The sequence below is a fragment of the Aspergillus bombycis genome, assembly GCF_001792695.1.
Source record: "Aspergillus bombycis strain NRRL26010 chromosome Unknown contig00023, whole genome shotgun sequence".
In the NCBI taxonomy this organism is placed as follows: Eukaryota; Fungi; Ascomycota; class Eurotiomycetes; order Eurotiales; family Aspergillaceae; genus Aspergillus; species Aspergillus bombycis.
Genome location: NW_019170025.1, coordinates 293543 through 312878, shown reverse-complemented (window position 1 = coordinate 312878; position 19336 = coordinate 293543). Strand labels below are relative to the sequence as shown.

Below are 19336 nucleotides of genomic sequence, written 5' to 3'. Positions count from 1 at the left end.
GTATAGATCTTGGGGTGATCCTTCACTTTGGCCGTGCGTTAGTTCGTCCTAAATTACCGTTCCGGCATTACTAATTATGAATTTCACAACCAATTAGTTAGTTGGGACATATTTCACAAGCGAGCATTCCACATGCCCGAGCGTCCCAGCCCGCTTGAGTGATGCGTCTATCTACTTTTAAACATCGGATATCTCCGCAACGGCACGTCTAGAGAAGCTGTAGCTAGTGCTAAGAGACTTCGGTGTTTTGATTAATTGCCCAATTCCATAACCAGACTTTTTTTAAAATATATATATATATATATATTCTTAAGTTCTAAAGACTCTATTTTAATAAATTATGTAGAACATGAAGATCTATGGAATGGACGCTGAAAGTGAGTCGACTACTAGTTATTCTACACCCGTCAAGTAGCATTAAGCTATAATACAGTAGTTAGGTACTTTTAGTGGGTGTTTTATAATATCTGATAGGTGGTTAAAAGACTATTGGAATTTTCATCCCAGTTCTCTAGATGTCCTTTCATTTAAAGGGTCTACTTAAATACTATCGTACTATGTAAAATACCATTTAACTTTAGCTTCTATCTTATGTATATACTCTATTCTTCTTTATTTACTTCTCCTACTGCGAGGGCGTGCGATCTAGGCAAACATACCCCAACTAGGCCAAAAGGTCAGATAATTCTGAATCTACGATTCAGAATGCCCTGCAGAGCCATACACCTTCTATCGGTCAACAGAGTAGGGCGCAAACAGGAAAAAGCCACATTGGGGTCAATATTAGGAAAAGGTGCAAGGTAAAACAAAGCAAAAAGTAGAGAGATATGGACTAGAATTTCGGCATCCAACGTATAAGTTTGATAAGTATGGCGCGTCCGCACTACGAGGGATTATACAAAATGAAGTCATTCACATCACTTCTGCTCTCAATAAAGATATGTTTCCTTTTAAGCGTCCGATATAATCGGCTGCATTAAGAAGTCATCATATACCAACTCCAACGCAGTTGGTCGCTCTTCAGGTAACCAACGAAATATCCTCTGTAGGAAATTCAGAAAGAGCTTTCGATCTATACCAGAAAATTGTTGTTCTCTCATCTCCAACGATTGTTCCGGTATTGGAATCGACCCCTTCCAATTGCCTGTGATGGGGTAGGATTTAACGACATGTAACAAGGTAAAAAGGAAAGGGGGATGTTAGAACAAGACATACCTTGCTCATCCCAAAACTGACCAGATCTCTTACTTCTTCTAAGGAACTCCGGGGGTGGCGGTCCCATAAGAGATACCATTTCTGCTAGGTGCTGTTCATCATAGAGCTTGCCTTCCCTTTTCGCGAAGAAAAGGTGGCTATCCTGCACTAAATCCCAGATCTAACTCCTCAATCAGCATTATACTCTAATTGAATCAGAAAGTTCAGACAGCTCACTGTTGTCCCGGTAGACCAAATATCGACCTTACAGTCCCAGTCCATATCCAGAATTACTTCAGGTGCCCGATAGACTCCCGGCATGATGTCGCCTTTATATTTATGTTTCCCCATCCTAGCTTCGCCCAGGTCAGAAACAACCGGTAAACTATCACATACAGGTACGGGGCGGGAGAGATATATATAACGATCCTCCAATACTTTCCTGGGGATTGGTCGCATCATCTCATCTTCTTCAATCTGAGAGAGAATCTTGCTATCCATAATCCCTTGGAGTATATTATTCGATGAGATATCTGCCGCTTTGTAAGCTTCTCATGCATCTGAATTTCTCGGGATATGATAGAAACATGCCAGTATGAACCACCGAGTTATCATGCATAAAAGCTAGTGATATCAATAAAAATTGGATACCTCTCTGAGCAAGATCTTTCGGAAATTTGTTGCCGGGGAGTAAATTTCGGAATTCAGTAAAACTCTTTCCAAGTGGTTGATAAACCAAGCAAAGGTGCTTTCCATAAGGGCCTGTAATTTCAAATGAGTCGAGAACTAAACGCACTAGGTTTTTCCCAGGGTGGCTATCAGTATTCTCTAAGTGCTGCGAGATAGCTAATTCGCGCCCGGGATGTTGTCCACGAACACAAACTTTCACTGTGAAGAAACCATTTCCTCTGCAATTTTTAAGCTAGGCAATATGTAATATCGTCTAGGAATGCCTTACTGAAGATCACGGCAAAGCCAGACTGTAGAAGATGTGCCATATCCAAGTTTTGAAACCACCTGGTATCGAGATGCCAATACTTCACCAATGTACACAGGATAAAAGTTGCGTCGATCATAAAGGGGAACGTCTTCTTCTTCTACCTTCTCTTTGGAGTCCAGCTTCACGAAACCGGATTTGGGGAAACGGCGCGGGGAATTCGAAGGGATGAATGCTATGGTTCTCATGGACATACAGTGGAAAGGAGCTATGAGAGATTTTCGAGATGACTTTATACGGTGGAGTAACACTCTGAGACCTGTACGATGTAAAAGCATGGCCATCATAACATCTTCTTTTTGAAAGAAGGATGGCTCCAGCTCTCACACTGAAGGTAAACAGGTCATGTCACGCTAGTCCAGAAGAGGTGCAGGCTGTTGACCCTGAATCAGTTTTAGTCATCCTCCAGGATTTCGGTCTGGATTAATTATTCTCCAAAGTGGTAATTAAGAGAGGAAGGGTTTTAAATACTCGGTACGGAGTAGGAAGAGGAGAATTCTTATGCTAAGAACAGTAGACGTTAATTACAATATAAATGTTGAGATAGAGGATAGTTTTTTTGGGGTTCTGCCTCAGGGATCCCAACATCGGCCTTACTCTAACAAGACAACTTGATGGCTCCACCGCGGGTGGGTATTCAACACTCATATTATGTCTGAGGCATGTATTAAATAACTTTGGTTGCGCCGATAGGAGTGTTGAAGAAAATCTGGGATGCATGTCATAAATTTGAACAGCTAGATACACTCAAGTACAGGTATTCCCCTAAAGCCTGAGCCATCCTCCTCTGAGACATAGCATTGTCGTCGGCAGTATCATCGACATTCCCTCCATCCTGCTGTGCTGTTCAGACCAGACTCCATCTGCCGTTTCAGGCTTTGGTAGTATCGCAGCAGCACTTCTGGGCGAATGTGTGGCAACCGTCATCGGTCATATGGGAGAACTTGTAAGGCGCGCAGTACTGCTCGCATTTACCAGCCCAGAACTTGCTGCAGGAGCTCGGCTTGTGGCAGGTGCCGGAACGGGCGGCCAGGTTGTTCTCGAGATTGGCCTCGGGGTGGGCGAGCACACCGGCGGCGACGGTGGCGAGGATGAGGAGGAAGTTGGTCTTCATCGTGATCTGAGGTGGATGGAAAGAAGGATATGTATGATTGTTGACTATGGCGTTATAACTTAGTGTTGGTGATAGTTCGAATGGAGCTTGACCTGGAGTTGATAGTGGGAATGGAAAGGAGGCCAGATTTATACCCGGGGTGGCTGGCTGATTTACTATCGAATCCTGCTTCCACCCCCATTTTTTGGATTCGAAATTTACGAGAGATCTTCATCATTGTCGGGGAAATTTTCCGCGAGCCCTGAGATCTTCGGTTATTATGACTATCATTATGTGTATCCGGTGATCGTCGTATCAATTTGGCCTACCGTGAGCAGACAAAATACTCACCCGCGGTCCTCCTCTCCACAAGTGAATATATAGTATGGCTAGTCAGGAACCTAGGGGTATCTTTTTCCTGAACTAGTGCACTAACTGAGGGGGGCCAAGCAATGCCTTTTCGTATCAACGGATGAAAAAGTGGAAGCGACCCACAATCTTGTCAATCACTTCGTGTTCACGGAGTCAGTGTGGTTGGATTAAGACTCAAGCCGCATTTCTTGCTTAGGTTAGTCGATATGAATTTTCCCAGAGACCTGAGCGTCAGGTTGGTTTTGGTGTCAAGGTACCGTTGTGCAAGGAAGTCTCAGGTGGCCGTCAGTGCAGTGTTAAGGCAGTGAAACATTCAATTACGTTTGACCAAAGGTTGAAAAACACATTATGGTGAAGGTAGAAGGTGCACTAGAGTCCAATTAGCTTTCAATAGACCGTTCAGTTGCCATAACAAGGTAGATGTCCATCTCAGTGGAAGGAGAAGGACTGGTATATGGATTGGGCGGTCTTCAACCAGAATGCCAGCTGATGGGTAGTATAGTTATGGAAAGATTGGCTCATGCGGCACAGGTGGAGTCCAATTCAGTAAAAGTCTCCACTAACCTCCCCTTGGCATATACGAGTATGTCGCAGATGAATACAGTAAAGCTGCCAATACTTGTAACCTCGGTAGATTTACCTTCGGTTTCCGTGGTTCGATGACAGCCTCGTTGTCGGTAAAATATTCACTATGTGGCTAGTTGCTTATCAGCGTCTCTTGTGATCAATATTTATGTTAAGGATAGGCCTAATAAGTGCTTAGACCATTCACTTTCGACAGCTCAACGCGCAAAACTTCCAGTGACATGATTGCATGCTCGTCAAGGTCCTCCAGCAGAGCCACGTCAAATCGCTGTTATATCTCCGACAGAATTCCACAGAGGCCCATGCTCTGCCTAATCTAAGGCTGCCGCAGATGGTATTTCTCAAAGTCGAACAAAAACATCTTTGTCCTGCTGTCAAAGGCTTACTGATTGATGGCGGATTCCACCGTTCCGGAACTTGACGTACTGCGGCGAACATAACTTTCACGATATTTATTTCGACAACACAGGTTTACTATGCTCAAATGGTTTATGGGTCCGACAAAGGAGTGTCTGTTGGTAAGCTAAAGTCAGAAGAGAGGACTACACCAGTTCGAAGGCTGAGGAACTGTCAGCTCCCGAGCAGATATCTGTTGACCCTACTTTCGTCTGTTTCATTTGCATTTTGAACCTTTGGTTAATATAGCAGGGATTCTAGCAGATAAACGACATTTCCTTCGCCGACTAATCGGATCTTTCAATGATTAGTGATATAGTGCGAGCGAGACAAGTGTGCATTGTAGCATGATTCTATACGCAAGGTTGGTTAATGCAGCTAATTTGCAGACCTCATTTCTAAACAACAATTTAATTACAATATCCAATGAAAAGGTGTTATAACAACGACATGTCGAAGTTACTGAGAGATGTAGAGATATCGAAAAGCCAAAGGAATTCTGAGGTCAATAGATAGAGCAAGCCAGCCCTTGCTGGCGAACGTTCCCCTGGCTAGTGCGCAATGCTCATGCAACCGGAATAACGTGTGTCGCAATCTGGAACTCGATAAGCCAGAGATACACTGCAGTGATAAGGGTCATGATTTCCCATTTTTCTCCCAAGACACCGGTAAGCCCGCTACCCACAAAAGCAAACTTGAACCCTTTCGACAGACTCAACGATGCGTTGTGGGCGATGACAGCCACAATCTCCTTCCCATCACTAGAACACCCCATCGCTCGTTGGGAGCGACTCCCACCTGTCTCGCCTACTGTTTCCGACAGTCGCACCAGCTTCCAACCGGATGTGTGGCCGGCAAGCTCCTTGATCTCTTTGCCGTGGCTTGAGCGCCACTGAAATTGTTCACAGGAGGCGTCTTTGCCGTTTCCGCCAACCGCGATCGAGAATGTCGGGCTCATGCGTTTGTAGGGCTTGACACCCTCTAATGGTTCTACGATAGAGTTTTCTTGAAGCTCGCCTTGGGATGCAAAGGTCACCGAGACTGGCTTTTCTCGGAGATATGGGTCACTCTGCAGTGATGCCAGAGGCGGATCCTTATCGGTCGGCCCATCACGAAGGATCATCGTCTGTATGCTCTTACGGTGCTGAATATCTATCGACATAAAGTACAACTTCTCCGATGCCGATGGTCCCAAATGCAACTCTGGGGTGAATTTCATCGGCATGTAGCCATTCATGGCTGGAGGGAATTTGGTAGTTGCAGCTTGCAATCTTGTTGAGTCGCTGGTTGAGTTATTGAAATGGGGGGCTTCATATTGCGGAGCCTGCTCTGTAGATCCCGTGTTGTGCTCATGTTCTGAATAGGGGGGAGGCGCAGAATCATAGACAGCTGGACCAGATGAGGGGATATTATATGTGCTCATTGTGGAGGTAGTGGAAATTTGTGGATGTTGGAAGGATGAGGAGGGGAGGACGATGTGCTTGTAGCCGAAATCTGATGGATATCTCGAGTCTCGTATAAATTCGTGCCCTAACCTGATTTGGATGTATGTACCGCCAGTCAGCCCGACGATGGCAGATTGTGGCAGTGCTGCCCAAACAGCCTCCCATTTCCTTCCAGCTGAAGCTGTCTTGGCCATCGCTGGATCCCTTTCTGGTTTAGCGCCCACCGCTGATCTTCATGGTCTGATTGGTCGAAAGGAAGTGTATCCCTTCGGACGAGATTCCTGTGCCAATCTGGAGAGACGATAGGACGCTTCAGCCCTATACGATTAAGGCCTTGGAAAATCTTATCGCACAGCCTGAGCTATTCTTATGGGCTCTGTGAGTCGTTAAGTGTCGGGCATCATGTCTATATAATACTCTCTTGGGTCCCCCTGCACTCTCTGTTAATCCTATTCCTCAGGCCCTACTCCTTCGACTCGGTTGCTAGAAGACTCTGTGACGATGGCTGGTAAGCAATTTTGCACCCTCTTGCAAATTACCTTGTGTAACTAAGAGCGCATTAGCGGATAGCATCTACATCTACGAACCCAACAAGATAGCGCCTATTATATTCGCGCTAGCATTTGCTGCCTCGCTGGCTCTACACTTCTGGCAGTGCATGTAAGTGACTAAAGCCTCGGAAGCCTTCCATCCGTGGGCATGGAATCACTAACGGTCTAATGATAGCCATTACAAATGTTTTAAGCTCATGATTCTGCACCTCGTGTGCTGCTTGATGTTTACAATTGGGTTTGCCTTGCGTGAATACGGTGCCTTTCACCATTCATTCAGCAAGCCAGATCTATATACCTACATTGCAAGCACATGTCTAATTTATATGTCCCCGTAAGACCACCTCATGTCACCAAAGGCATTGGCTTTAAGCTAACATACATGGGAAGACCGCTCCTGGAGCTAGCAAATTACCACGTTCTCGGTCGTATCCTTTACTACGTTCCTTATCACTCACCAATCCACCCCGGTCGGGTCCTGACTACCTTCGGCATGCTCTCCACCGTCGTGGAGGTCCTGAACGCTCTAGGCGTATCCTACATTGCGAATCCAGAGCTGCCAGAATCTACCACCAAGCTCGGCCATATTCTCATGAAAATATCGCTGATAGCTCAAGTTCTGGTCATCACAGTGTTCTGTTCCTTAGCGGCAATCTTCCAGCGGCGCTGCAACAGATCGGGAATCCGCACTCGCCGCGTCTCCGCTCCTCTCGTCACCCTATATATCAGTACGTTCCTTATTTTCGTACGATGCATTTACCGTATTGTCGAGCACTTTGGCGCCTCAAAGGTCCGTGCCTCTTCATCAGGAGAGCTTAAGGAGCTCAGTCCTATTCTGCGACACGAGTGGTTTTTCTACGTCTTCGAGGCGAGCCTCATGCTTATCAACACCCTCATGTGGAACTGGCGGCACCCGAGAAGATACCTCCCGGAGAGATCTAATATCTACCTTGCCCAAGACGGCGAGACAGAGCTCAAGGGACCCGGTTGGAAGGACCATCGCCCGTTCCTGGTGACGCTCTGTGATCCGTTTGGCTGGTTTGACTCGAACAAGCAAAAGGAGCGCCCTTTTTGGGAGAATAATGGGTATACTCTTGTCAACAGTGCAGTATGATAGGTTTGTAGGGTTTTATGTGCAGGCTTGGCGTTCCTGGTGTCGATCAACTGGTTTATTTTGGCTTAGTGAATATGCATAAGTGTATTTCACGTCAACCGCCCACTTGCAATTGCTCATTATAGGAATGCTCGGCGTGACTTTTTAGATTTGAAAGTGTCTCGTAGGGTTTGATACGATTCTAAGTGTAGTTTGTGGAAATATAATTTGGGAAACACTAGAGAGTAGTCATTGTCGATGGTTGTATATTGACGTGATGCAAAAGCAATAGCAGGCTTTCCATTTACATTCATATTATACCTACGCTTTTCTTTATACCTGTCCTATTCTATAAACATATAAACATACCAAGACAAACACCAGCCAGGTTTTGGTGGATTTGATTCGTTGCGGACTTACGTCCCAACCAAAGTTGCACAGGAATGTCTACTAGTATGAGGCTCTATACCTAATTACTCCGAAGAAATCCTTTACAACAGAGTACTTAAGAAACATGGATTGTTCTTGATATGTGCCGACAGAGACTGTTCCTTTCAACTCGACGGCCGCGGTGAATCGAATATCAGATGGAAACTTCACTTTTTCTTGCGGGATAATCCAGTGAATAGTGGCAGTGAAATTATCCAGACCCAAGTATTTAAAACCAGACGAGGGGTAATACTATAATCAAAAGCATGAGGTTCTTCAGTATAAGCCTAAGGAAAGCCGTCCGATTACCTTCGCCGCATAAGGTATCCTTTAAGCATCCGGACCGTGTCACAACCAACGTCTCCAATGAACTACGCGCCCTTTCCATGATGCATGATATAATGGTGGTACTGACCTTTCTGGCGGTCTTCATTGCAGGCGTCTTCGGCTTTGTGCCTGAAAAGGGTGGCTTGCAATACGAACGCCTGGTAAGGAATGGTTGTCATATTGAACGCTCAACGGTGCTAACTATTCTACTTCCTCAGACTAAGCCGATCCAACTAACTCAAGATCTCGGAGCTTCGCAAGCTGTCAATCCGACAGCAACCAATTCGTGGTGGTCATCATCCTTCATCCATGCATCAGACGACCATGACTACTTGGTCATTGCCCACGTCTCTTCGCGGAACCCGGATGTCTCGGCAGTGCTACTGCGTGCCTCTATCCTAGACATCAATGACACAAAATATTACCGACAGGTTAGTTGGTTATACAACGAATCCAGTAGGCCGGCGAACGCGCGGCGTGCGCCCTCTGGCGTGGCTACGAAATATTTCGGATTTGTGTCTGTGGATCCAGACAATCCTCTAGACAAGATGCGTATTTGGTGTATCACGGAGAGTGTTGAGTTTAACCTTACCTTTCAGTTATCTGCTCCTGTCGTCTTGAATGGAGGCACTGGGACATTTCTGTTTGGCGATGAGACTACGTTTCAATGGTCAATGCCTGCTGGAATTACCGATGGTCATTTTTCTGTCAATAGAAAGTTCCTCACTATTGATTCTGCTCGCTCTTTGACTTGGTACGATCGTCAACTCATGTGGCCGACGGATGGGCCGGCAAAATCGAACTGGACGTGGTTTGAAGTACACCTCGGCGAGCAAACAATGTCAATCTGGGCGTGGGATACCTTTGATGGACAGCGCTTCCAGTTCGCCACGGTCAGGGATAAGCCAGGAATACACCAGGTACTTGCTGTCACTGGGGTCACCGCGTCAGGCCGTCAGTGGACTTCACCCTGTTCTACAGCTAGCTATGCTCTTGACTGGGTCGTGGCTCTGGTTGATGGAACCACGCTGCAACTATCCAGTGTTCGCGATGACCAAGAGTTGTGCGACCAGGAAGGAACTATAGCAACGTATGAAGGATACATTAACGTGGCTGGCACCCGGGATGGCCACCCTATTTCCGGGTACGGGTTGGTTGAGATAGTGCCAGCGGGCATGATAAAGAAGCCAAGTTGACTTACAACACCATGAGGCTTTCGGAGCTGTGGATTTTGACGAGTAGATTATCCTTATATTCAAGGCTTGCCTGGTAATATTCGATATTCGTTTCAAGAGGAGCAATGCCACGCCGAGATCCATCGGGCATTACCAATGCAGATTGCTGGGTTGGGAACCTACGAGCTTCTTAGAGCTAGATACTGCAATGTTAAGCTACATATTCTCATGAGGTTAATTTTATTTGGACGATCTATGCCACGTGAAATTACAAAATCTTAACCAGTGGAAGAGGTGATACCGCCATCCACAACAATTTTTTGCCCGGTAATGTAGCGGGCAGAATCCGAGAGCAAAAAAGCAGCACAGTTGGCAACATCGAATGAGTCACCCATGCGACCCATCGGAACAGCCTGGTTTCTTTTCGCAATGAACCCTTCCAAGTCCCCGCCTGCATACTTGTCTGCAAGGTAGCTGACCAATGGTGTGTGCATCAGCCCTGGTACAACCACGTTGAGACGGATGTTGCAATTGGCGTAGATTACAGCGGTAGCTTTCGTGAACTGGATAACAGCGGACTTGGTGGCAGAGTATGCAACCTGGGGCTTGCCAATATAACGTATTCCGGCAATCGAGGCAACATTAACGATGGCACCGCCGCCCTGCTTTTCCATGATCGGGAGGACTTCGTGGCAGCAAAGATAGACCGACTTGAGGTTAATATCCGTCTGGGCGTCCCTATAGCGCAGAGAGCATTAGATCCATCTTTATCTTCTTGTCTCAACTTTGCGGTATATACTTACCAGACTTGCTCAGTCATCTCGGCAGGACCACCCGGCTCTGAACGGCCAACATTGTTGATCAGGAGATCGATGCGGCCGAACTTTGCGACGCACTCCTCAACCATGCGCTTCACATTTTCAGAGGATGTAACATTTGCTGTCGTTACCTCACACACGCCGCCCTCGGCCTCAATACGCTGTTTGGTGTGCAAGGCAGGCTCGAGGTGTAGGTCGCAACCAAAGATTTTGGCACCGTTGCGACTCAAGACTCGTGCTGTTGCGGCGCCATTTCCCCACATCTGGGGATCTCCCATTTGGCCAATGCCTGTGACAAGGGCAACCTTGCCCTTGAGTTCGGGGAACGTACCAATGTGATCTGTCATGGCTGGCTTGATTATGTCTGTTTTGATCAAGAGCAATATTGAGGTATGTCAACGGACGGGTGGGACATTATATAGAGACATTTCCCATATGAAGGGCCAAGGCAAACTTGACTTATAGGAAAACCCACAGAGATGTATATGTCACAATCATACGACTTGTGGCAGGTAAAAGTTCGTCTTCTCCGCCAACTCGGGATTCCATGATTTCTCGGAATTTTTGGTGGAAATTCCGCGGAAATGATAATTTAGTCCCCATCATGACTAAATGCATTCTTCACTCTGTGGTCACAATGTTGACAGCTGAATGCTACTGCAGACTATAACTCCGCTGGCATTTCATAGGATTTTAAGAGATTCAGGGACAATATCAACCTGGCTAAAGCATATAACTTTCTAAATGTTGCTAGATGCAACAACGTAGCCCGTACAAAGAATAAAATCCTAGTTAAGGTGAAAGCCTGTCAACACTTGGAATCACACTTCAGCGATCCAAGATTAACTGACAGTTCAAAGGTTCTAAAGGAAAAGAAATAAAAAGACGATTTTTTTAATGATAATTATATTTGCCTTAGCTGATGGCGATATTTAAATATATTGTTGGCTAGGGGATTCCGGCTGGCGGCCGGTAGGCCCGGAAAATGGGTTCTTCCGGCCGCTAGGTGGTCCCACAAAGGGAGCCTCCAAAGCGTAGATAGCTTAGGAATAGCAATGAAATGAAGGTTGAATAAGGATCCCGAATTAGAGCCTCAAGATATATTCTATGTGGATTTCCATGATTTTTGTGTTGTACGGAGGGATACCATGGCCGGAATGTCGGGTTTGGATCAGTTATGCTTTGCCAGAAGATCTGAAAAGATCCATGACACGCTGGACAGACTTGGCATAAACATCGACAGCCTGGACCTTAAGCACTGTCAATTCCAATTTCCCGGCATTCTCAGCGACAAACTTCGTATAATCATCGCGCACTGTTCGGTTGACGTTGATCTTCGAAACCCCGCAGTCAATTGCCTTGAGGAAGAGTTCATCCGTAACAGGGTGCGTTCCATGCAGCACAAGTGGCTGTTCGACACTTTCCGAGATCTTGCGGAGACTAGCATAATAAAAAGTCAAGGTCAGATCAAATCCACCCACAATACTGGCGAGACCGGCTTACAGAGATGTGTCCCACAACTTTTCGGCACCACCAGGTCCGTAGCCGCCATGAATGTTGCCGAAGCTTGGGGCAAGGAAGTCAGCTCCAGTCTCTTCCATAAACTGTCTAGCATCCTCGGGGTTTGTAAAGACAGTCCCTAAGTCCACGTTGGGCAGGCCATCCTCCCCGCCCTCTATCCGCCCCATCTCGACCTCAATGGAGATCCCGAGCCCGTGTGCCCGTTTGATATTCCGTGCACAGATTGCGACATTCTCCGCCTCTTCCATTGTGGAACCATCAATCATGATAGAATCGAACGGAAGAGTTAGGGCTAGTTCCACGTCCTCGGGCTTGATGCAGTGATCAAGATGTACTGCAATGGGGACCGAAGCAGCATGGGCAGAGTTGACTACGTAACGGACAAACTCGGGGCCTTGGAAGTGCAAAGTCCAGGGGAAAAGCTGAATAATAGCCGGTGATCTTTTTGCCTCTGCAGCACGAATAACGGCCATCACGCCGTCACAATTGTAGCTGTGTAGAGTTCGAAAGGATCAGCTTACGTGTGTTTCAACCTAGCATTATTGTCTTGCAGAAGATGGCATGCATACCAGTTGTACGCACCAACAGCATATTTGCCCTGCTTGGCGGCGTGTAGAATCGACCGAGTACGGTTGCTTGCAATTGATGGGTTGGCCATAGTGTGAGATCGTGTATGAGGCGCACAATCGGGATAGAAAAGTGAATTGGAGATCTACCTTAACAACTTAGCGACTGGCTCCTGGCTATTGAAGGAAAGATGAATAAATAGATCCCTGTGAGGCATTACATGGTGGCATGGCACCCAAGGTTGAAGACTGTCTCCAAGTTTCTCCAGTGGCTTCGCGGAGAATCCTGAGCGGACCGGAAATTGAGCCGGAAATTGGACGGTTCTTGGGCCCACGGACTGCGGGAATGATTGAGGGACGAGGATTTAGGCTATCAAAATGAGGTATTCGGCAACGGTAAAGGTAGATTTATGTATGGACATGAATGGCCAAGTTGTCACCCAACTAAAAGGAGAAATTACCGGATACCAGTGGCGATAGCGACTTGTTCTTGACTATCACCGACACTCTCGATAACTTGGCAATATACTCAAGGAAATACTCTGCCTCGAGGCCTGTAAACACTAGATTAAATTCAGAATATGCTTCAGCGGAATTGCTATATCTACGCATGGTCTCCTGGGCATTGTAGTAGTATGCTGTGCCTTGCGAACCATTATTTAGTCGCCACAGCTCTAGAGCGATTCTTCTCTAAACCGTAAGCCAAGAGTCACTGCACCTACAATGTTTCACGGTAATAAGGAGAAAATCCGGAAGGATATGTAAATCATCAATAAATATAGATAGAACGCAATATTAATGCTCAATAAGCGCAAAAGAAGGAAGAAAGCCAACATATATCTACAAAGGGTTTGCATGTTTGTGCACATATTGGTACCCCATAGTTCCGTTCGTGAATCAGAGCGTATCAAAGAAGGAAGTTACCATTAGTTTTGGCAACCTGCTCGTCATAATAGGGCTGAAATGCCAGCCAGCCCTTCTCGGGGCCACCCACCTGGAGTGCTGCGTAAGCAGCCTCATCGTCATCGATGATAATTTTCTTGTAACCAGCTGCAGAGGCTGCATCTGCTAATAGCTGCGCATGGCATGTCTTGTCAAGACTCATGAACCAGAATGCTGCTTCATCAACACTCTGACCTACGGTAAGTAAGCCATGATTCTGAAGAATAGCAGCTTTGCCCTGGCCCAGAGCCTTCGCTATGCGCTGGCCCTCTTCTCGATCTAGAATGACACCTCTGAAGTCGCGGTAAACACCGTGGCTCTTGTAGAAACGGAGTGAGTCCTGCGTTATCATATCGAGCTCCCGGCCGAAAGCCGCAAATGCCTTGCCAGCAACGCTGTGGGCGTGGCAGGCAGCATGGACGTCAGGTCGAGCCTTGTGGATCTCGGAGTGAATAGCAAATGCTGGGGCATTGATGGGCTCGTCGCCTTCAACCACTAGGCCATCTTCATCTACCAGTATCAGATCAGACACCTTGATCAGGGCGAAGTGAGCCGAGAGGGGGTTGATCCCTAGAATAATCGTTAGTAACCATGCCAAGAGTTTGCTGATTCCAATATATCATAACGGCTCACAGAAATGGTCGGTGAGAATAGGGTCTCGAACGGAAATGTGCCCCGCGACGCCCTCGTCGAAGCCACGGTCTGCAAAGACCCGGAAGGCTGCAGCCAAGTGTTGCTTGCGATATAGCCTCTCCTCCTCGAGCGTGTCAAACTTGGGATAGCTTCTGATTTTCAGATCTCTGCCATCCTTGGTCTTACCAAGAACTTGTAGCTGAGGCGGGGTTACTCGTTTGCTATCGGGTGTGGCGGAGGGGCTCTTCTGTTGGATGGGGGCATTTTCAACCACTGACGGCGCCATGGCGAAGGATGGTCTTTCTAGTTGTCTCTCAAGACTCTCAAGAAGATGGACAAATCAAGTGCTGTTGGACTTGCAAGCTGCAGATCGGATGGTCGAACGAGGGTGTCGAGGTCGGAGGACCACTCGATGTACATAGAATTTTATAAAGTCCGGGGTAAATGCAGGCTGAGACCCCGCACTTTGATATACGCAGCCCACTTGAGCAGCACTACTACTACTACTAGTAGTATTCGCACGACATCCTCGGCGATTAATGGAAACTTGCCGACTATCTCCAGTGCCGGAATAAATTCTCCGCGGAATTTGGTGGAGACTCCGGAGGACATCATCTGCGGGGGCGTTTCCGCGCACATGACACGTCTCTGTAGACTACTATCTAGACATCAACGCCTTTTCCGGTGCGACCACTCTCAACAACCAAGTCGCCGCCTTTTCCGTTGCCTGGTCACATTATCCCAAGATATATCCCCACTCATTCTACTTCCTATAAACATGACAGGTGGCCCGGAATCCCCAGGAAGCGGAAATCTCCCCAACCGGGCACAGAAGCCTCCCAAAAAGTATGTGACTCGTGCGTGTGATGAATGCAAGAGGAGGAAATGTAAATGCGACGGTTTAGAGGTACCGGGTGTCTTCTCAGCCTTATTAGTGGTGGATGCTAATTCCCTCTGGAGCCTTGCTATCGTTGCGTATCTATGGGACTCGGTACGTTCCGTGTGCGTAAGAAAATGCGCTTAGATGCTGTGGCTGGGAGCGCTAAGGACTGTCAATCTCCAATGAATAGACTGTGCATATCAAAGCTCATATAATCGTGTTCAGAAGCGAAAAAGGCATGTGAGTTTCCCAATGGCGCACGACATCCACTGCCACCTATTTTGGCTTTGCCAATAACTCTTCTTGAGTAGGAGAGAAGTCTGTCTCCGAGAGAAAGACAGCAGCCGGTACGCACCAATGGCGCACGTCCGCAGGGGACAGAGGGACAACAGCAGACGGAGGAAGACGATAAAGGTACGCTCCGTCTTGTCCCTGAGTTCCTTCTCTCACTCATCTCTCTTACTCATCTGGCTGCACAGGGGATGCGAGTACACACACATTCCTCAGTCGGGTATACAGTCACCTGAAATCTGTGGGCCAATCCTTACCACGGAATCTGTCCCGACCGGCGGAAGAGGTTCTCAGCGAATATCCTTTGAACACCTCTCTAATTCCCCTGGACCGCCGACTAGCAGAGGAGTACATTGATTGTTTTCATAGTCACTCATGTGCAACTTATCGCTATATTCCCCAAAGTCAGAGCAAGGAATTTCTCCGAAAGCTCTATTCCGAGGATGAAAGTTTCTTGCAAGATGATGCCAGTATGGCGGTAATTTTACTGGTCCTCGCCGTTGGGTGAGCCATTGTCAACCCATGTTTGGGCTATCATGGAGGTTGATTGATGAATCCAGGTGCATTTGGTACCCTTCTTTGCATAACCGCGACATATTCGAGTATAAGACCAAAGCGTACTGTTCTCTTCTTGGCTTATTCTATCTAACAGTGCTAACACTCGCAAAGTTCGCGGCTCTACGAAGCCGCACAATCAAGGCTAGAGAAGGCAACATCCGTGTTTCCGCCATCGATTCGGGTGATGCAAGCACACTGCCTTAAAGTGAGTGTATCTCAATCTGTTATGAGGCTTCGTCAGTAATTTTTAATGATATACAGTGCCAATTCCTCCTAGCAGTCAATATTTTCAACAGCGCTTGGCTAGCAGTAGGGACTGCTGTCCGCCTTGGTCAAATAGTCGGTTTTCATAAAGCCAAAGCTACAGCTTCCACTGGTCTAGATGAGTTCACCCGCAGGGGTGTGTTTTGGTCATTGTATATCATGGACCGGTAAGGCCTGTCTAAAAGCTTTCAAGCACATGAGGCTGATAGAAGTATTAAGATATCTCTCTGCCGCTCTTGGGCGCCCAATGATGATAACTGATGACGACATCACGATACCATACCCAGAGCCTGCGCTGTCATCCTCGAATGGAATAGACGATCCTCATGAAGCTAAGACCGTCCCCGGAATCGTTGCACACATAAAGTCAGCACCTCCCTGTTATCACGTAAGAGTAAAGTGACTTACATTAGCCTCGATACACAGGCTTGCTAGGATCACATCGCAAGTACTCAGGAAGCTTTATGGCTCTAAGAAACATGACAAGGTCGCCCGAAATGAGTCGGTTTCCCAAATCGAAGTACAGCTCAGCCAGTGGTTAGATGAAACCCCAGGATTCTTCAACCCGGAAAAACAATCAGACCAGAAGGAAAGCGAAGTCTTTTATGATGTTCCCTGGATATTCAAGAGGTATTTAAAGGTATCTAGTATTTTGAAACGCTCATTAATAATCGCACATAGGCAACAACGCACTATTCGTGCAGCTTTCTTCTTCACGTCCATGCAGCTTTACCGAGGGTACTTGTTGGACGAGTTTCTTCAAGCAAATTTTCACGATCGGCCCGCCTTAACCCCAGAGCCACCGATACAGAAATGCATACAGGCCGCGTTGCAAATGGCGTTCTTTGCCGCAGAGATCAAAGACGATGTTACATACAACTCGGTCTTTTGGGTATATCATCTCCCTTTGCTTTAGTTGATTCTGTTCTCCATTTACCATCTGACTGACTATCTGCCAAGACAACGTCTTACTTTACCTTCTGCGCAATCTCAATCTTGACAGTATATCTTACCTTATACCCGGAGATCGAAAACCGTGCCGTCATTGAGAGTGTCTTGGAGCGGGCGATAGAGGGCCATCGAAAGCTTGACAACAGCATGAATAAACATTCTCAGAAATTACTTGAAGTAAGTTCCCCTCAGGCTCGGAAACATGGCCAGACCATTTTGTACCATCAGGTATTGACATAACCTTTGGTACTGCTTGTGAAGGATACCAGGGCTATTGCGCAGCGGGCATTCCGATCATCTAGGACCAGGCTAAGCACTTCGGCTGCCAATGATAGAACGACTATTGTACCCAATGATGCAAATGCATCCATTACCATGGAACAACAAAATCCAAGCTCTGTCGACCCACGCTAGAGCCACGGGAAGAATGGGAGGATACACAAGGCGTAGTGAACAACATTGAAGAAGGTCCGGTCCCTGATGTGGTAAGTCTTCCTCATCGGTAATTCCACAGCGGACGCTAAGTGGCCCTTCTGGTCAGTTTGAGCTTGCAGACATAGTCAATGGTGATGACCTAGATTTCATCATGGATATCGGCTTTGATGCCTCCCCATTCAATCATATCGACCCACTTCAATATTTCGCTGCCGATAGGCTTTCAAGGCCAGGGCCGCAGGCGTGAATCTTGCATTAGGGCGCAAGTTCTTGTTTTAGAGTTACAACAATACTAGGTAGTCACTGGGCAATAGACTGGCTTGATTTAAATCACCTTATACATACAATGGGCACTTTACATGCCATAATCCCATTTGATGATCTGGTCTTTTAGAATACAGCAATTGCATTTGGAGGGCTGGCCACGCCGCCAGGTACCTTGAGTGGCACGCTCGAGAGGAAAAAGGTATATCTGCCGGTTGCCTTACAATGCTGTGACAGCCGTTCGAGGTCAAACAACTCTCCAATAGGACAGCCCCAGCCGGCAAGTACCCATTCGTGCAGGTTGTACCGAGAATCAGCTTGAGGACCGCGAATCGGTGCCCGCTCGAAGCTGGGCGCATCCCCTGCCACTGCTCCAAACTGGTACTTCCAGAGCCATCGTAGCATTTTCTCGGTTGCTTCCACCTCAATAAAATCTGGAGACGGTCGCTGTGCCAGGTCCATTCTTTCTTGCTCATTCAGCTCATTATACGCGGCGGTAAATCCACTGCGAATGAGTAGAATGTCTCCTGGGTGAATCTGGATTTGGAAATCTTCAGCCATAGCCTCGAGACTTTCAACCGTGATTGGGGTCGATGATAAAGACTGGACCTGGAGATTCTTGGCAGCCGCCCACTGAGCGTAGTCAAGGAGCACGCCGCGTCCAGTTATTCCTCCTGTCTCCGCGACAGCTGATGATTACGAATGTCAGTTCGTTATATCGGGCAGATAGGCGAGCTTCTGTTGAATAACTTACTGTGCAGACCGATCACATCAGAAGACTCTATCTCTGCTTGGGTTACATTATTATAGAATCGACGAGATTTCTGATGAGCTGTGACCAGAGATCAGTGTTTGAATACAGTGAATTGAAACAATTCTTACTCACCGTAGTGCCGAAACCCATCCCACTGACTAGAGCTCTGTGTATTGAAAGTCAAGATGTCGTCGTTGATGCAATTCGGGCTCCTATGCACAATCTCCTGGTGAAAGCCCTTTCTGCCGAAACTCGGATGTGATGGCATACTTAGAAGCCAGTCAAGCGATATGCGTACGCCAGTCTGGATCTCCTTTGCTGCACGGACAATTGTGTCCGGCGTGATCAGGTTCAGTGTACCCAGTTCATCCTGGTCTCCGAATCTGCCCCAAGCATTTCCTGGTGGCCCTTCCGGATCCAATGGGAGATCTTCAAAAGCAGGCGTCATTGCACCCAAATCAACCGAAACGGGCAATTCCTGGTAGGTAAAGGTGTAAAGACAAGGGGTTAAATAGCTGCTTTAGATCCAGAAGACATCCGGCGGGGATCCCATTTTCAGATGGCGGGGTACGGGTAACGTTTTTTCCACGGAAATGTGAGCGGAGTTATGCATCAGGATAAATGGAACCTCCGTCTTTTCCGCAGACATTCTCCGCTAGCTAATACTGGAGAAGATATCAGTCAGTATCTAGAAGATGGCGTACTGTGACCCCTGGAAGGCCCCTGGAAGGCCCCTGGGTCTCCATGGAGCAGGACTACCCCATGGGGTGACTGCGTCAGCGGTGGAGCATACGCGTCCATG

General features: G+C 47.2%; 10 protein-coding genes across 10 annotated transcripts; 3 read left to right on the top strand and 7 right to left on the bottom strand.

Annotated features, from left to right (window-relative positions):
• Positions 1-950: 950 nt before the first annotated feature.
• On the bottom strand, positions 951-1515 carry ABOM_002636 (protein kinase; the record flags this gene model as incomplete). Its single annotated transcript, XM_022529766.1, has 3 exons — positions 951-1144; positions 1216-1375; positions 1432-1515. 3 exons carry the CDS (start codon positions 1513-1515, stop codon positions 951-953), a joined length of 438 nt encoding a protein of 145 aa, XP_022391118.1.
• Positions 1516-3062: 1547 nt separating this feature from the next.
• ABOM_002635 (uncharacterized protein) lies at positions 3063-3305 on the bottom strand (the record flags this gene model as incomplete). Its single annotated transcript, XM_022529765.1, has 1 exon — positions 3063-3305. The coding sequence occupies one exon, from the start codon at positions 3303-3305 to the stop codon at positions 3063-3065; it is 243 nt and encodes an 80-aa protein (XP_022391121.1).
• A 1897-nt stretch (positions 3306-5202) lies between these two features.
• Positions 5203-6060, bottom strand: ABOM_002634 (uncharacterized protein; the record flags this gene model as incomplete). Its single annotated transcript, XM_022529764.1, has 1 exon — positions 5203-6060. One exon carries the CDS (start codon positions 6058-6060, stop codon positions 5203-5205), a length of 858 nt encoding a protein of 285 aa, XP_022391120.1.
• A 523-nt stretch (positions 6061-6583) lies between these two features.
• On the top strand, positions 6584-7747 carry ABOM_002633 (RTA1 domain-containing protein; the record flags this gene model as incomplete). The annotated part of the gene is made up of 4 exons (XM_022529763.1): positions 6584-6590; positions 6646-6742; positions 6809-6967; positions 7024-7747. 4 exons carry the CDS (start codon positions 6584-6586, stop codon positions 7745-7747), a joined length of 987 nt encoding a protein of 328 aa, XP_022391145.1.
• Positions 7748-8421: 674 nt separating this feature from the next.
• ABOM_002632 (uncharacterized protein) lies at positions 8422-9678 on the top strand (the record flags this gene model as incomplete). Its single annotated transcript, XM_022529762.1, has 2 exons — positions 8422-8643; positions 8701-9678. 2 exons carry the CDS (start codon positions 8422-8424, stop codon positions 9676-9678), a joined length of 1200 nt encoding a protein of 399 aa, XP_022391122.1.
• A 257-nt stretch (positions 9679-9935) lies between these two features.
• Positions 9936-10822, bottom strand: ABOM_002631 (SDR family NAD(P)-dependent oxidoreductase; the record flags this gene model as incomplete). Its single annotated transcript, XM_022529761.1, has 2 exons — positions 9936-10395; positions 10461-10822. 2 exons carry the CDS (start codon positions 10820-10822, stop codon positions 9936-9938), a joined length of 822 nt encoding a protein of 273 aa, XP_022391124.1.
• Positions 10823-11650: 828 nt separating this feature from the next.
• On the bottom strand, positions 11651-12654 carry ABOM_002630 (class II fructose-bisphosphate aldolase; the record flags this gene model as incomplete). The annotated part of the gene is made up of 3 exons (XM_022529760.1): positions 11651-11915; positions 11979-12488; positions 12566-12654. 3 exons carry the CDS (start codon positions 12652-12654, stop codon positions 11651-11653), a joined length of 864 nt encoding a protein of 287 aa, XP_022391123.1.
• An 815-nt stretch (positions 12655-13469) lies between these two features.
• ABOM_002629 (class II aldolase/adducin family protein) lies at positions 13470-14423 on the bottom strand (the record flags this gene model as incomplete). Its single annotated transcript, XM_022529759.1, has 2 exons — positions 13470-14074; positions 14138-14423. The coding sequence occupies 2 exons, from the start codon at positions 14421-14423 to the stop codon at positions 13470-13472; spliced, it is 891 nt and encodes a 296-aa protein (XP_022391182.1).
• Positions 14424-14915: 492 nt separating this feature from the next.
• Positions 14916-17763, top strand: ABOM_002628 (Zn(II)2Cys6 transcription factor; the record flags this gene model as incomplete). The annotated part of the gene is made up of 12 exons (XM_022529758.1): positions 14916-15128; positions 15329-15431; positions 15497-15812; positions 15869-15925; positions 15978-16071; positions 16128-16297; positions 16350-16496; positions 16557-16760; positions 16812-17022; positions 17091-17258; positions 17477-17566; positions 17623-17763. The coding sequence occupies 12 exons, from the start codon at positions 14916-14918 to the stop codon at positions 17761-17763; spliced, it is 1914 nt and encodes a 637-aa protein (XP_022391183.1).
• A 143-nt stretch (positions 17764-17906) lies between these two features.
• ABOM_002627 (uncharacterized protein) lies at positions 17907-19048 on the bottom strand (the record flags this gene model as incomplete). Its single annotated transcript, XM_022529757.1, has 3 exons — positions 17907-18469; positions 18535-18612; positions 18667-19048. Coding segments are annotated over 3 exons (1023 nt in total), but the record flags the coding sequence as incomplete, so codon positions are not given.
• Between the last annotated feature and the right edge of the window lie 288 nt (positions 19049-19336).